This window comes from Crocodylus porosus, unplaced genomic scaffold, assembly GCF_001723895.1.
Source record: "Crocodylus porosus isolate Cpor-Errol unplaced genomic scaffold, CroPor_comp1, whole genome shotgun sequence".
Lineage (NCBI taxonomy): Eukaryota > Metazoa > Chordata > Crocodylia > Crocodylidae > Crocodylus > Crocodylus porosus.
Genome location: NW_017728928.1, coordinates 5524930 through 5542804, shown reverse-complemented (window position 1 = coordinate 5542804; position 17875 = coordinate 5524930). Strand labels below are relative to the sequence as shown.

General features: G+C 40.7%; 1 protein-coding gene across 1 annotated transcript in view; it reads right to left on the bottom strand.

Annotated features, from left to right (window-relative positions):
- The window catches only part of BPTF (bromodomain PHD finger transcription factor), a gene marked incomplete at its 5' end in the record, with an annotated part of 82294 nt that extends 64425 nt beyond the window's left edge, over positions 1-17869 (bottom strand). The window contains 2 exons of the mRNA XM_019542368.1: positions 1423-2245; positions 17572-17869. Coding sequence (XP_019397913.1) covers positions 1423-2245; positions 17572-17869 — 1121 coding nt within the window. The remainder of the gene's footprint in view (positions 1-1422; positions 2246-17571) is intronic.
- Between the last annotated feature and the right edge of the window lie 6 nt (positions 17870-17875).

Here is a 17875-nt window from a genome sequence, read left to right as displayed (position 1 = left end):
GGTGATCCCTGTAAGAATCTCTCTCCTGGAGGGCCTGACTAGTAGTTTAATATGCATTTTTATCAGTTTTGTAAAACAGATTGGTTAACGTATCCTTTCATGAATAATTTTCTATGTGATAAAATGCTGAGAAGTATGGTATGAGTAGGTAATACAACTCACTGCTAGCTGTTTTATTTTTCCAATATTTCATAATTTCTCTAACCTTTCTTTTACACATTTATGTTTCTCTTCCATTAACCACAACTACTACATTAGAACTCCAACAGGGCCCAGGAGCCTACTACTAATTTTCTATTAGTAGAGAAATACTTGCTTACAATTCCAAACTTAAATTTCAGGTAGGAAAAGAAAAGAAAAGAAAAAGGAGGGTATTCTGGGCTCCCAGGATGCATGCTAGAAGATTATCATTAACCATCTTTATTATATTATGGTCTCTGGACCAACCAACACTAAGGCATCGTGCAGGACATCCTATAAAATGAGTAGACTGCTTAAATGCATATGTTTTCATTCATTTCCCCTTTAAACTGTTCAAGATTATTTTCCATAATTACATGATCTTCATCACTGCACTCTTGGCCAAGAGAAATGGCGAGTGATCTTCAGAGGTTTCTACTAGCAGACTCTTTTAACCCCGCAACCAACCAACATAGATAGTTTAGCTTTTGTCTATTGTAACTATTAAGACAGGGATCAGCAATGTTTTTGGGCAGAGCGCCAAAAACACCTACAACCTCGACTTGGAAGATGTTGGCGTGCCAGGGGTGGATGACGCAGGAGCCACGAGGGTCCCAATCCTTGCTGTTGCAGCGTAGCCCCGGCCCCTTCCCAGCCACCCATCCAGAGGCACGTGCGCCAAACAAAACGGCTTTGACTGTCACACTCTGGCATCCGTGCTCGGGGTTACCTACCCCTGCATTAGGGAATGTTCCTAAAACTAGGTTTCTATGCTGTTATAAAGCAACTAGACTAGCCCAAGATAAATTATCAGGAAGTTCCAAATGCTTAAGAAAGAAGCTGTCATGTTATTTTTCATATTTTTTTAAGTCACCTCTTATTATTTCTAATCAACTCTACAGATGCTCAAAACCAGAGTACTTTCCTATACTGAAATTCCATTCCCTTCCCCACACTTGTGCCATTACATGGTGACTTTGTGCTGCACATTAGGACCCAGCTGCAGGTACTGCATTTTTTCCTTTTTAAGTAGTACAGTCTTGAAATAATTCTTCTACAGAAACTACACAGGTGGATTACGGATTTTAGAAACCTACTTACAAAAGTTGACAGCAATTGTAGGTCTTGTATTAATGAAAGAATTACCTGTATGATGGCAACAATACTTGCAGGAAAATATATTTTAAGCTATATGTAAACCTACTGTTCTTCAGAACATGCTAAAAGATTGGATTTACTTACATAATAATTCTTCGGTTCAGGAACCAGTATTTTCGTCGGTGTCTGTCATATCCAATGGGTTCATGTCGAATGTATGGTTTATTTTTTTGGATTTCAGCAACACAGTCAGTTACTCCAGGCACCTTATGTGCTACACAGACCTCACACTGCCATTCGTCCTCTGGTACCTCCTCAAGAGGTGGTTTCACACACTCTAAATGGTACACAGCTGAGCAAGTTTCACAGCAAAGCAAGTCCCCCAGTTTGTGACAAACCCTACAATGATCATCATACTGGATAACGCCTTCTGACATTAGCTCCTCACGTGCAATGTTTGTTGTAAGAAACTGATCCACTAAGAACTGCAGAACTTTGATTTTATTCTCTACTGGTCCATAAGGATAGTCCTCTGTCTCTTGATAAGGAAGAACATGATGGTATTCCTTGTCACTCTCACAATATACCCGCAGAACCTCTGGCCACGTCATTCCATCTATGAAATACAAAGTGGAATTAACGCTATCTTTGAGGTCAGCAGGTCCAAAGGTAGTATTTGAAGTGTCTTCTTCACGTAAAACTGCTTTTAAAAGCACTATATGCATCTCTGCCATAAGTGTGCATTGCTCTTGACTTACCAGAGCAGCACAGAAGTCCTCAAAACGAAAAGGAGACAGTCGTAAAACAGTGCCAAAGTTCCGTAGTACCTCATAGATGGCAATAACATTCATTATATGTTCGTTAGGCACCATTAAGTCCTCTGAGGATTTAGGAAACTCAAGGGATGGGACATCTTTTTCTTCCAATATTGGAGAACGAGGACGATGCACTCTCTGTCGTCTTCTGCCTGTAAGTAAAAGCAACAGTAAGTTTTGCTAATCACAAGCCAGTATACTATAGCGTGCCTACTACCAACTCGCTTCACATGTCAAAAGCTTCCCCCCAGAAAAACTAAAAATTAAGATTTCATGTTTTATCTGGAGCTATATTCAACTAAATACAGTACATCTTCAAGTATTGCAGAACATTAATCCTACTTAGAATTTTTAAAACATTAAATAAAATGGTAACATCTAGACTCTAGCTCACAAGATTAATTTTTATTCGTATTCAGACTTCGAATTAAGTTTGGAAATTATCATACGCAAACTAAATTGGACATCTACTTTTTAAAATATGTAGAACCTAGATTTGAAGAATTCAAGCTCAAATAATTTAATACAAGCAAACCAGAGCCTCTCCCCCCAAAAAAACAACAACTAGAGAACATGAATACAGAGATATAATGCCATCCTTAGCCAAAACACCCACACAGACAATCTTTCATTTTTATTCAGCCCTAATGTATTCTTTTCCAAAGCTGTATTTAAAATTTCATACGTGAAGCTTAATTCTTAATCTTGGCTATGTTAAAGCACCCCACACTGCAAATAAATTGCAGCCCCTGGTGCATAGGCAAGTCCATGGCCTGATTCATCCACTTGCCATTATTTCTCCAGTACTTAGGAGTTTTTTTCTTTCATTCAAATGATTGCAAATATGCACTGATGTTATACTCTCCCTGAGTCTGGACCTATAGCAACATTCTTTGATAGTTCTAGAATCACTCAAAGTGAAGTTAACAGGATTTTCATTTAAATTTTCAGCAGCAACAGAGATATAAGCCAACAGTAGAACGGACCAATGTTTCAATTTAATTCCGTGGCTGCTTGTGAAATACAGCAGCAGTAGAGCCACGGCTGAAAGTTACTATCAAGAAGGTTTCCACGAAGTGACAAGCCAAGCAAAGCACAAATTCACAAAGACCCACCTCTACATTTCAGAAAACTCTGGAGCAGAAAAAGGCAGAGCTGCTCTATCCCTTCTTGTACTTTCAGAAGGGGCTGAGCTTTCAAAATTTACAGAAAAACAAAATTTCAATGAAGGGCAAGTTAGAGTACTCCCCACAAGAGGTGGGAATTATGGAATAACTAGCTTCCTAATTACAGTACTCCTCTAGACACTCATGGTGGATCTTCTTTCACACATCTTCCCCCAAAAAGGTCACACTAAATATTTATGAGAACACAGGGCATAATCAGTTCAACTTTTGTAAGGTTTTTTCCATATCTCCACTGCTTGAACTGTCATCCGGAGAAGGCTTTAAGGGAAGTTTTGTGATGCTCTAAATGAAAATAAAGAGCCTTTTTTTTTAAAAAAAAGAACCTTGTGTTAAACACAAGCTAGCTTAACTAAAAAGAATCCCGCTGTAGGCAACTGTTTTAAACCAGTCTGAACACTTGAACGCACTCACCAGAACTGTTAACTGTCTATTTTTTTACTGAGTTAAAAGGTTATTAAAACTGAGCATTAATTTAAAACCAAAGATCAAACTGAAAACTTGTTTCAGAAATCTCTTTTCCTTAGCACCAATCTCAATCACGCCAACATTTTGGTCAATAACTAAACTAATACATGCCAACATTTTGTGGAGTTGAAGTTTGTAAGAAAAGGGGTTTTTTGTTTGTCTTCTTTTTACAGAGAAAAACCAAACAGAAAATCAGAAAGTGAAATTATGGACAAGAGTAATTTCAAATGCAGCTATCAAGAGATTTGATGCATTTTCCAAATGGCATTTGCTGACCCTAAAGTACAAGGCTAGATAAAAAACTGTGAATATAAAGTTTTATCATTATAAACCTCATGGGAAAAGCTAGAGTTTATACAACAGCTCACACGCAACATAATTCTACCCTTAAAAGTGAATAAAATTATCATTATGGAGATTCAGCGCTTCTGTTACCGAATCCCAGATAAAATATACACTCAGTTTACAAGACACCTTTCTCTTATCAACTCTGCAAAGACTAACTTCAACATCTGAAAGTCAAGATGGGCTCTTTTCTTATGTATTAGCACCAACAAGACCTGGCAAGTCAGTTTACATCCCGAGTGATACCTGTTCAGTTTCACAAGGCCAAAATGGCCACTGTATTTGAATGCACTTTCTTTATTAAAGCAAGCAGCTATCAACACTGGAGTTTAATGCAGAAGTGACTGAAAAGCCACAAGGCCCCATCTGATGAGTCAGAAAGAGCCACCTAAACCTTAATGCAATACTAAAAGTAAAATAAGGAAAACCTATTTCTAAAGTGTTTCTTGATCTACAAAAGATGCATCTGCCAGACGGTTCTATTACAGGAAAAGTAAAATTAAGTATCACATCAGTTTGTAAAGAGGAAATTAGACACAAATTCACTGTTATAGAAGGTATGCCACTCTCAGTTTTAAAGTAGCAATGAAATGAAATGAATTTATAATGAAGTAAGTGTATTAACATTTGTTGAAGTGAAAAACTTACACAAGAATTTTTGAATTAGACACTCAAATGCTAGAAAAAAATGAAACACCAGATGTTTCCATTACAGAGGTAATGGATTGAGATTGAGCAGTGTATAAACATAAATTTCCAAGTTTAGTTATGCTAGAGATGTAACCCTGTAGTAAATGAAAGGGCACAGTAGTGTTCTTTCAGGAAACAGCTGCATAAGTCAGTGGAAAAATGTATCATCATGGTGCATGCACCGGAACATAAAATTTTACAGTCACAGAAAGTGCTAGGACAACAAAAAATAATAATAAACCCCTCAATTCTAGTGTTGGGATTCAGAATTGCTTATGCCTGAACCTGAATGTCATTTTAATACAAAAACTTAAGCAATGGCAAAAACATGTATTTCTTTTCAATCTATCTTATTGTCCTGAAACTTCATTATAATTTCTTACAATTAGAACAGCCTGATAAACAGCCTACTAGATGTGCATGGTTTGTTGTGACTGGTATCTTTCAAGGGACCCTTCCACCACAAACTAAGATCTACAAATAAGCATACCTTTTATTCTCAGAATCCTAAGCAAAATTAATTCCTTGTTCTATCATAAAAGTGTGCTGCAGGAGATGAGTAAGAAGCTTTACGAGAGAGAGATCGATCGATCGATCATCTTCCATCTTTATCAAGAATCATCAGAATTTCAAACATGAAGTCTCTATTCTATTTCAGCCAGTTCAGGAGTGAACAAACAGAGGAAATGAATGGATGGACTGAGTAAGAGTGAAGGAATCACCTACCTCCTCCCATACTTTAGCATTTGCTTCCTTGGAAGCTTCAGACTTGCCACAGAAACCAAGGTAACTACTACTGTTCTAGCAGGAGAACATACCTTCTCTACTGTTCTGCATCAAATGCCCAAGAAAAAATGGGATATCCAGCTCTTACCAGTCAAAAGACTTAAAAATGGGAACACCTCCCACCTCTTCCTTCTCCAGTACTTCCAGAAAAAGAGGGGACTGAAAATGTCTTTACTACCTCCTCTTGAGAAGAATGCTGTTACAGTTGTTGGGCAAAGGCAAATAGCATGTTAAGACTCAGAATCTTGCACCACGTTTCATAGTTTCTAGGGTCGGAAGGGACCTGAGCAGATCATCGAGTCCGACCCCCTTCCGTGGCAGGAAAGAGTACTGGGGTCAAATGACCCTGGCTAGGTGTCTATCTAGCCTCCTTTTGAAGACAATTTGGGTCTCTTGTCTAAAAAATGACAACAGTATCCTGTCAAACTGACTATCAAATCAACAGCCTGGGCTTTGCAACAATATTATTTAAAGGTGACCTGCAAAGAAAAAAAAAAAGTTTTGATCATTGACCTTTTTCCCCCAAAAAGTCTGTCTCTCTCTCTCAGATTAGTTGTTCAGGTCTTGACTAATTAAGAAGATACTGTGGATAACTGGACAACAAGTAGTACAACATAAGACACCAAGCAAAGGAAGCCTGACTGAAGGAAAGTGATCTTATTCAGATTCTTTAAAACTGTCTTGTTTATAGCAAAAAATGAGCCATCTGGGAACAGATTCCTCATTGTAAGACTTTAAATATATTCAGCCCTTCAAATCAGAGCTTAGTAAACTCCCAGTATACAAACCAGAAAGGATCCCAGCAAACTCAGAGAAGGCATTCCTGATATTTGAAGGGAAGTACAAGCAGGATTTTAGTTATCCTTACTAAAACGACACCTACAGGTTTTAAATAAGCTAGAAGTCCGACTCTGCTAGGAACTTCAGACGCGCATATTAAGGAGACAGCCTCTTCTTTACACAGTTAATAATACAAGCCTCTGTACCTCAGAAAGCTACAAAACCTTATATTTTTCCCCTTTGCAGGTTATCTTTAAAGTTTAGGTCTGACCTTTGGAATTCTCTCCTGTCCCCACCAACCCTATGTAATCAGAAACATTCCTCTCTCTCTCCTCCATTTCCCTCATATTTCCTTATAAAATATAATTATAATCATTTCACTTCAGGGTGTGTGCGCATGTGAATATATATTACGTACATATTTGTCACATGGCATACTTTTTAATTATAACAAATATGTATGTGGTTTGTAAGACCAAAAGAGCTGATCAATGGCAAAACATTTCAATGCGTACATGGTACTAATTTTATGAAAGTATGTACCGTAAGTAAATATTCCAGGTCAGTGTATTAAATGATACAACCCTTAAAGTTACATTCCTGCATTCCCATCACCTCTTGTGGTCTACTGAAATGCTTCATTTACCTAGTGACCCTATTGTGTCCAATGATCTTCAGAAGTTAAAATGTCTTTCCTGGTAATATGCAAAACAACTGTCCAAAGTAAATGGGCTACTGACAAATCCAGGACAGTTTGCAATTAATTGGCCAATAGCGGTCAGATATCTGCTGATATTTGTCTGTCTCTAGTTTGCTTTGGCATAAAACAGGAAGAACCAAAAAACAGTAAATCTAGGGAACTCAACACTGAGCAAAAATCTGTCGCAATAGGTAATGTTAGACTTAAAGTGTTCTGCTGCTCTGATTAAACTTCCTGTATCGTAACACTTTGTTTTTTAATTGATCTATTTACAGCCACATATACCAAACTCCCCTAAGACTACTAGGAGTTCCACTTCAACTCGTACCAATGTAAATCTCACATTGTACTGATATTCCTAAAGACATCAGCATCATCTCTCAGCTTAACCATACTGATGTAGGGTAGCTTCCAAAGCAAGACAAGGAAAGCATCCAATGGTATAAAGCAGGGGTGCTCAACCCTCAGCCCACCCGCCCGGCCCCATGGCACCGTGTCATCTGGTCTGCGGGTCTCCCCATGGGTCTGGTGGCACCACTCCTCTACTGCCAAATTTCTGGACCTATGGAAAGCCCCAGCACAACAGACTTCAGCATGTGCAGGGCTGAACCAGGGTAGTGCCAGGCCTCAGACTCTTCAGACCTGATCCCAGCACATGGGACAGGGAGGGGGCAGTGCCAGGCTACAGGGCCTGACACTCCTCTAACCCACAGGATCAAACGGTTGAGCACCACTGGTACAGAACATTTCAGGACAGGCAACACCCATGTCTTACATGAACATCTTAGCTGCATAGTATTTAAGTATGCTTTCAGACTCATTTGCCAATTACAGCTACTCCTCACTTAACGTCATAGTTACGTTCCTGAAAAATGCAACTAAGCGAAACGATGCTAAGCAAATCCAATTATATCACAGTAGTTACCTACTAGCAGGCAGAAGCCAAACAACGGTATAACCGAGCACTGAGCAACTTTAAACGAGTATGTTCTCTAATATAGAGGTGCTCAGATTCAAACTGTGGTCCATGAGCTCCATTCAGGTGGTCCACTGAAAGGCTGCAGAACAACTGAGAATATCTGTACTTGGCCCTGCACTCAGTTTATTTTTTCTGATGACAGAGATTAAGTGGTCCTCCGAGACCCTCAGCAATTTTCAAGAGGCCTGTGAAAAAAACAGTTTGAGAACCACTGCTCTAATAGACCAGTGTCATAATAACAAAACAACATGAACCAGGATGAGTTCAAGTGAGGAGTACCTGTACCAACATATAGATGGTACTGCACCCTCTGCCACAGTGTGCATGCGCATGAGACTGAGGAAACAACTAGTCTGGCTGGTGCATTTAGCACAGAACTGAGATCACAAGAAGTCAGTCAGGAAAAACTTGGACAAACTTCCCAGAAGTAATTCATAATCTACACTTTAGAAAAGGATGCATGCACTTCTTGGTAAAAAGTTCCTAAAGTCTGCAGTGTTCAAAGTTAAGTGACAGCTTAATTTAAATTAAGAGTGTATGCTTTTAATTACACATGAAATCAGCCAAGGAGTATTACAGCCCCTGTTTTGATATTAAAGTCAATTTCACTGTCTTCACAGTTTTTAACCTGGAATAATTAGATCAAGATCTTTTTCAACAGCAGAATTAGTATCTTGGGCAGCTGAAGAGGAAAAAAAAAGAGGAAAAAGCTGGAACATTTCAGAATTTCAATGGTGCTGGAAGAAGCAACCTAAGTCATCATATGCTTACCTCCATGCTGCTGCAACTAGACTGCTTCCATTACTCAAAGCTCAGGTATCTCTACCCTGAGTCTGCTGTACAGATTACCCCTTGGGGATGCTATGCTTAAACAGCAACCTGATAATATACCAGAAAGGTTACCTGATAAAGTAGCCTTTTCTATTCACTCCTCATCCTTTTCTGTTCTCTGGTTAAGAGAGATTATTGCAATAGCAGTCAATTAAGCAGTGCAGTTTCCATTGTACCCAGGATTTAAATAGTAATAATTACAAAAGTATCATAGGAACCTACTAAACTGCAGTTTTTTCCAATCGAGAGGTCTGAGCTTCGCAAAACTCACTATTTAACTGTTTTGTGTCACTCAATTTTAGATTAGAAAGTGACAAGCACTTCCTTACAAACTACCTTTAAGCAGCTAAAAGACACAGATGTTTTCCCTAGTCAAAGGAAATATGAAAAATAGGTGCATATAAGAATAACCTAAGTTGACCACTGTCATTTTCCCTTTAAAAATGAGACCTTGAGAGAAATTCACAATTATTCCTTCCCCCAATTATATGAGAGCTTCATTTCCTGAAGGACTGCTTGTTTGGTATAACAGTAAGAACACTAACAAGAACTTATCAAAGCTGCTATCTCCTAGTCTCACTCTGTTTCCTTAGCATGGAAGGTCTGCACATCTGCCCTTAGAGGGAATCGTTAAAGAGAACCATAAAGACCAACAGTAAAAAAAAAAGAAAAAAGAAAGCACAAGTATATAATACCACACCTACAGGCAGACTGGAGAGTAAAGAACTGTTTTGCATTATTATTACAACTCATAAATAAGTTGCAGAAATCTACTTAAAGCTGGAACCAAATGTTTTATGGGGATAAAATTCTAGTAATTTAGCTGGTTGGGAGGGAAAAAAAGAACTTCATTTCAAATGACAATAAACAAATCTTCATGTGCCATCTCTTCCTATGAAAAGAGGAAGACTATTAAAGAGTGATAGAGACGGACCCAAAACCAAATTCCAAACTCCTCAGACCTCAAGAGGCATGTAACTCCCACTTTTGTGCATTTAAAGCCCACCACTGAAAGCCTGTCTACGTGGTTTATACCCCCTTCTTTTTTGAATATATATATAGTTAAAATACATGCAACCAGGATTCCCTCTAAGCTGAGGCCACGCAGGTGTGCTCAAGCTGCGCTGCCAGGTGCACCAGTGCGGCTGCGGGGCTTAGCGGGAATGCTGCATGCAACCCTTCAAAATAGGCACTAAGAAAAAAAAAGCTGCAACCATCATCATTTAATCTTCGGCATTTGTGTGAGATCATCATCAAGGCTGTCCATTACTACTAAGTCTGACTATAAATTTTCTAATATAGATGCTTGTCCAACATGACTGGAATAGCGATCAAACTCAGAACCCGAGGGCTGGAGTGGAACTCTTGCTTCCTGTGCACAGTTCCCTGCTATTACAAACCACTACGTCACGCTGTTCCCACTATGAAATTCTCAAACTCCATTTTAAAAGCAGTTTGTTTTTTTCTTACCGTTTTGAGAACTTCACTCCCCAGTGAGAACTTCACTCCCCAGATGGTTAGAAACCTCTCGATTTCCATCCTCTATTTCTTTATGATCACTTTATAACCGTTTGTGCTTGCACCACCATGGCTCTTTAGCTCATAAAATTCTTCTCCCTCCTCAGTGTTAACCTTCTCCCAACATATCTGCAGAAAGCAATACATTACAGCCCACAGCCTTTGTTCTGCTAGACTTAAGCAAGCCCAACTCTTTAGTGTCTCCAAAACAGGCTCTTCATTCTGCTGATCAATCTACTAGTTATCCCCTTGCACCTGCTCCAGCTGGAATTCATTTCTTAAAAATGGGGAATCGGAATTAGATCAATTCCCAAATGAACTCTCTCCTCTGCCTTGTACAAAGGCATTAATCCTCCTCTATTCCTACCAGTAATATCTTGATTGATGCAATCCTGCAATCACACCTTTTTCATAACCACATCATGACCCTGTGATCATTCATAATATAGAAGGCAAGGTAGATATGTACCTTATAAACTAAGATAGAGCACAAGTTTTCACAACTCTATGACCCCAGCTGACTTCCTGCCCTTTGGGCAGGGGGCTGGACTCAATGATCCTCCGAGGTCCCTTCCAGTCATAATGTCTATGAAATCTATGAACTTGGGCTCACTGTATCAGATGCTGTGAAAGGATAACCTAGGACAGCATATACAGTGGACTGAGTGATACGAGTGCAAGAGATGGGAAGAAAAGAGGCAGAGGAAGGAGACGGGGGAAGGCAGACAGTGACTGGAGAAGCACAAAAGCAAATAATCCATAGGAACAAAGGGGTCACAAAAACCAGCCCAGGTAATTGGATAAGAATCTGTGGTCCTGGCTTAAACTCAATCAAGTTTGTGGATATTTTCTTATTCAGCAATTTGCCCTTTTCTCCTTGTGCTCTCTCTCTATCTTATTTAGTTGATTTATAACAAGGAGAAGCAATTACTTCAGGTGGAGGGCCACTTAACAAGGTTTGGTGAGCTGTTGAGGGCCACATGGGTAGCCCTGCCCCTTGATAGTTGCCCACCCCCCATTGCCATCTTGGGAGCAGAAGTCCCTTCCCCATCCCCTGACCTTTGCCACCAGAAGTCCCCCCCCTTACCCCCACTCGTATTGGGGGGGGGGGGTAGGGGGGGTCATCTTAGAGCCAGAAGAAAACTAAATCTCACACTAAAGTCAAACAACTACTATAACATATTTTATTACAAAAAATATTTGTCATGATTTGCAGTGGCACTGGTGCTTGGCGGGGCAGCGCTGCACACCGCAGCGAGGAGCACAGCCCCTCCAGACTGCCTCTCACTGGCGGGCCCCACACTTGTGGGGCACGGGAGGAAAGCACAACACTCTGCGGGAGTCAGCTGAGGTGGCAGCCAGCTCCAGCGTGGGTCTTCTCTCCTGAAATGTGTGAGTATGGGGCTCGCTGGCAGCCCAGTGGGGGCTGCGTACCATGGGGGGAATGTGGGGGAGTCCCCACCCTCCGTCCTACCCACATGCTGCCCACCCAAGCTCCGCACTGCTGCCAGCCCCTGCCCCACACTCTGCCCACCTGCCTGGCTGCAGCTCCTCCTCCAGCCATGCTGGTGGGAGCAAGGTGCAACAGGGTATGCATGCCAGGGTGCCTCGCTTCCACCCTCATGGGCGGAAGGGCTGGGAGGGGGACAATTCGTTGGTGTGTGCTGCAAGCTGGATTAAGGTGCCCGATGGCCTGGATTCGGCCTGTGGGCCAGATTTTGTCCACCCCTGGTCTATAAGGTGCATATCTACCCTTCCTTCTGCCGGATCAGACTAATACAGTTAAATTACCTGTCTCCAATCATTACATACCCAGGTTTCTTCTCCACTTCTCCTGTTTCCAATGGATGAATTCCCAGCTTTAGCAAAAACTCTTATTAGCCTCTAAAACACATGACTTTCCACTTCACGCTATTTAACTGTACTCCATTCCTGTTATGCCAGTTTCGCTCTTCCATATCCTGGTTCTCCAACAGTACATCCCAACTGCGCCTCCTTCACCACCTTCATAAGCATGCACCTACCTTTTGGGATAAGGTCAGTGACACTTTTAACCCTCCTCCACAGAAGGATCTCTGGGAACTCCACTACCAGCCTGATGCCTCCCCTTTCACCACTACCGTCATCTACCCCATAGCCAACTCCTTACCTCCCTTAAATATCTTTAGCCGATTACCATTTCCTTTAGCTTAACTAAATATCCCACATGACACCATATCAAATCTTTTACTGAATACCACATAGATGAGATCTACTTTATTTGAAAAAAAGTTATTTCACCAAAGATACTGGGTTAATCTGATCTACCTTCGCTAAATTCACATTTCATTTTATCCCACTTTCATTTTCTTCCATGTTTTATAAATTATTCTTTCCTTCAAAATTTGTTCTAAAGCCTTGGATGTTAAAGCATACTTACCAAAGTGGATTAAAAAAAATAAATAATTGTTTTTAAGATGATAGTTATTTCAATAAGGCTTAAAAAAGCTTTTATGAAGATTTCAATAATCTGTGCCAAGGCCTATATCTATTAAAATAATTACATTAGAAAGGAGCATTCAGGAAGCACATATTGGCTGATGATTCTTTAAAGGAAGTCAGCCCACTGAGCTGGTGGAAGTCTCTGAATAAGCACCTAAAACCAGATTTTGTGGATGTATTAAGCCAGCTTTTCACAACAAAACCCCTCTTCTGCAGTCACAAAGAAAATAATTTCTTCACTTAATTTTTTCCAGTCATTTCAATTCAATGACAAGCTCATTCAGGGTTGAAAAACTGACCGAGACCTGAAAAAACAAGAAAGCTTGTTTTCTTCTTCCAATAAAAGTGAAATGTTGGAGACTGAGAACTACCATTTTTAAAACCCTAATGGGACAGCAGAACAGCAATATACAAGTTGAATTCACAAACTAATACCACCTTTATTAAAAAGCAAATCATTTTTATAAATTTACCTTTTCCAGAGTTATCTAACACAAGTAGTAGTTAATTAAAAATGTTTTGTAGATTTGTAGTTTAATCCAATTTCCCTCAAAAACAGCTTGACAAATCACAAGAAAAGACAGACATCAAGATAATACAATGCCATTTGTCATTTTCTAAAATAAGGTATATTTATATTCTCATTTTCTAAAATATTAAGCAGTAAGATGGTGTGTCCTACTCATTAGCAAAAATACCAAACTCCACAAATGAGATCCAGCCCTTCTTTAGTAAAATACTTAACTGGATACACAATAATTCACTATAAAACGATAACTATGATGTAAGAACTACTGACATCTTTATATTAATTACCTGACAGTCAAAAAAAGTCCTTTTAACTTACATCCCATATTCTGTTACTACAGACATACTGGAGAACAAATCACCTTTGCAGGAGGTCTGAAAAATTACCACATCTAGATGATGGTGGCCAGGTGGGTAGGAAGATGCAAAGCCCTGCTGGGGAACTTGCATGGAGGAACCTAGCTGTTCCCTTGTTTTTAAGCAGAGAAAACTGCATCTGTACTGTCACACCAAATGTGATCGCGAGACCAAGGTAAGTCACTTTCAGCAACAAAAAGCTCACGATTCATTCTGGTTTCTCTTGGTCACCTTATTTTTCACTGCAAATAAGAACAATCATTTCATACATTCGCTAGCCTGGCTGGATTCTAATCCTGTTACTTATTTGCCGAGACTGTTCAGAGTTGCGTGCGGTCACTTTTTGCAAGGTAGAGGAAGTACCTGAAAGAGTACAGGGAAAAACATGGGTGTTCCCTGGCCTGTTTCAGATACTGAAGCGGACACTGAAATACACTGAACTGCTGCAGCAAAACCTGGACCTCAGACTTCAAAAGTAAAGAGGTTTTCTGTTAAGATCTAATAGGAAGAGAGTGCTTGTACATCTCACAATATATTTCAAGCAACCCTTATATACATCAGTCAGGTTCATTAACATACCAAAATAAAACTGGATTTGGATTTTCTTCCACATCTAGGGCCTGTACACAAACACCCTCAAAATAAGGGTTCACTCCCAGTTTAATTACACACTGCTCTGGAAGCCTAGGAGCTCCTTAGAGACAAATGCCATCCCTGGCCTTTTCTTTCCTAGGAGGCATTTTACCTTTTGCAAGTACGACTAAGCTCTGTCAAAGAAATGCATCTTATTTATATTTTAGAAGTAAAGTTTGGGGAGTTTTCTTTCCATTTTGAAACATCACTGAAATTGGCACATTTCTCAGAAATGTTCCACTTCAACCAAGAATTTTCCTGCCGATGAAAAACATTCCCTCAAAATTTCCAGGAAGCTTTACCCATAAGTATGGGCCCAGTTTGGATGTCACTAAACACCACACGTAGTTTATACACCTTAAAAATCAAACCTAAATGCTTTGCTTTAATTAATTTTCTGGCTATATAAAAGTACATTAGATAGTAAAAACAGTAAGATGCAATGCCGTTCCAGTAGACTCAATTTACTCTACGGCTAAAAAGTCTCTGGTAACTAGACTGGTTTCAGAAGCAGATAATGGCCTATTTTCACAACGGCTGAACCTCAGTCAGAAACTTAATAAAAATGTTTATACATGCAAGTCCTTTGACTCTATGCAACTCCACTCCTGTGCAATCATTTGTGAGCCATACTGACATCTCTTTTCAAAATCCAGATCTGAAGACCTTCAAGCAGCAAATATTTTCCCAGGGTTGGGTTGGGTGGAGTGGAGAAGGGGAAAAGTGGGGGAAGGGAGGGAGTTCCTTGCAGAGAAGGGGGAGGAGTTACCCCAGTAAGAAACGGAGGGAATGACAAAACTGATTTTTTAGAGGGCCTGTTTAAGAACATAGTTTAAAATTATATGATATATTTAAAGAATTCAATATGTATATTTACATATTACAGGCCTCAAGCAAAAAGTTACAGTGGAGAGGTGGCGCAATGATGTTGTGTGCGACACGGAACACCTGGATGTACACCTCTAACTTTGATTGCCAAAAGACAAGAGGTCAGAGCCTCAATAAAAGTGTACTTGGATTAGGTATGTGTAAGAACTGGAGCAGATACGCTGAACTACAGGAAGACTCTCTATTACCCGATTCATACGCAGGCCCCTCAGCTCTTAGGAGCAACCAACACCATAGCGGTTGTTCCTACAGTAAATAACTCTACTAATTGTCAAGCGTTACATCAAAACTAAATTGATATTTCTGAGTTGTTGGGGTTTTTACAAAATTTCCTACAGACACAATAATTTGAATAGCAAGTGTTCCAACAGCCACATAAGTGGGATGTGATTTTAAATGTCCAGATTTGGCTGGTGAGAAGGGTTTGACCTACACAGTTAGTCTGCAAGGCACAGGTGCTTAGCAACACTCATTTTTCTCAACACTATTCTGGCAAAATGCTTCAACTGCAAATAGGAAAGCCAACCTACAAGGTGGAAGCAGCTCACATGCCACGCCAAAATTATTTTCAGGATTTGGATAAAACCAATCTGCCATCTCGAAGCAGTACTGCTTGTGACACAGGTATCTGTTTAGCAGGAACTGGACACACACGTAGCTAACCAAGCTGACAATTTGTACTGTCATTTGCAAAAGACAATTTCTTCACTTGCCTCTCTTCTGAAGATAATGATTTTTTTTTTTTAAGGATACCCTTAAAGGAACAACTGCTAAAGTAACTTAACAAAAAGCCTTCCAGCATGCAGATGAACTAATAGCAGGCAAGTTACAAGATAGACAGAAGTTCTTGCCACTGCTTGGCTACTCTGTTATAAAGGGCTGTTCAGGCTGTAAAAATTTCAGATTACCAGAAGTTAACATGGTAACTGAAATTTTAACGTGATTAAATAAAAACACATATATATAGTTTTTATCAAACATACTAATTTAACATAATCACTTAAATGCCACCAACATAACTCGAGTAAGTACTTGTCCTTTGTCAAAACACCTAACCCACCCAACTCAGGCACTCCTCCCCATCCCAATCCCTAAACTTTGTATTTTCTTAGCTCCATAGGGTTTTTTTCCCTAACCCTAGCCAGTAAAGTCAGGGAAAAAATACTTCCCTAGACCAAAGAGAGATCGGTTTCTCCTTATTACCTACCATAACTAAAGAAAAGAGCAGCTTACAGCAGTAGTGGCATCTAACTTGAGGCCAGTTCCTCTTTAAAGCGAGAACTATGGGAAGGAAGTTAAACTGATCACAGTACTATTCCTGCAACAGGTGAACTAAAATGCTTCCTACAACAGACTATAAACCCTTTGTGATCATATTTTTTACACAATTCACAATTAAAAAAAAACCACACCAAAAAGCAAAACCATAACTTGTCCAAAATCCTTAGGAAACTATATAGAATTAAAAATAAAAAATGTTTTGTTTTGTTTTTTATAAGTTTGATGAAGCCACGTGATGGCATCTGTTGCCTGCACCCACTAGGAATGAAAACAAACAATATGTTTTAGTAACCTATGCCTCCTTTCCCCAAAGGCTCCACAAAATGTATAAAGGTGTCATAAATTCACAGAAGCAGCCAATCTCCCCACTCCACCTCACTGGCAAATTGGTCAAATGCTAGCGTACCCGTTTTTGCTGCTTATGTCCCAACCAGCTTACTCAAACACACAGCTGGATCGGCACTAAACCCAAGTGCTGCAAACTAGAGCTGTGAACCAAAACCCCCTCAACCGACAAAAACCAATCGAGCAAGAGTTCAAGTTTCAAGCAGACAACACAGAAAGGGGCTTATCAAGGTCTGCTGCAGGGGTAAAAACCCCCCACTTTTTTTAAATGAAATCGTTGGCAACTCCAAGCACCCAAAAAAAGCTCTGGGGGTAAAAACAAAACAAAAAAAATACCCTTATTTTTTAAATGAAAGCAGTGGCAAGTCCAAGTGCTGGAAGAGGCTCCCGCAAACACGCCGTGCTTTTAAAAGCCTGGTCCGGGCTTTGCGGTGGCCTCACCTGGGGAAGTTTGCGGGGTGAGTTTCGAGCAAGGGCCCCCTCCCCAAAGTGCAGCAAGGCAACCTCCATCTTGGACAATACTTGGGAAGGGGATGGAGAGGAGGGAAGGGGCCGGAGCCGGGAGGGCTGCCCTCCCCGAGGATGCTCCGCCCGCACCTGTGCCCTGCCTCCAGCCCCCGCGATTTGCATGTCTCCCCCCGGGAGCGGCGGGCGGCGAGCGGGACCCTCCCTCGTCCCCGCTACCTGGGGTGCTGCTGTAGGTGCTGTGGCTCCTGAAGCTGCTCTCGGTGCAGTAGCTGGCGTCGTCCTCGTCCTCCATCTCCTCGGGGTAGTCGGAGTCGTCGTCGTCTTCGTTCTCCTCCTCCTCCATGATCTCCTCCTCGTCGCCGTCGTCCTCGGACCCCGGGTGCTCCTCGGGGTCGCCCTCCTCCTCGTCCTCCTCAGACCCCGCGCTCTCCTCCTCCTCCTCCTCGCTCTCGTGGTCATCGTACACCACTTTGCTGGCGCTCCTGCGGGACGAGGCAGTCCGGCCTCCTCCTCCTCCTCC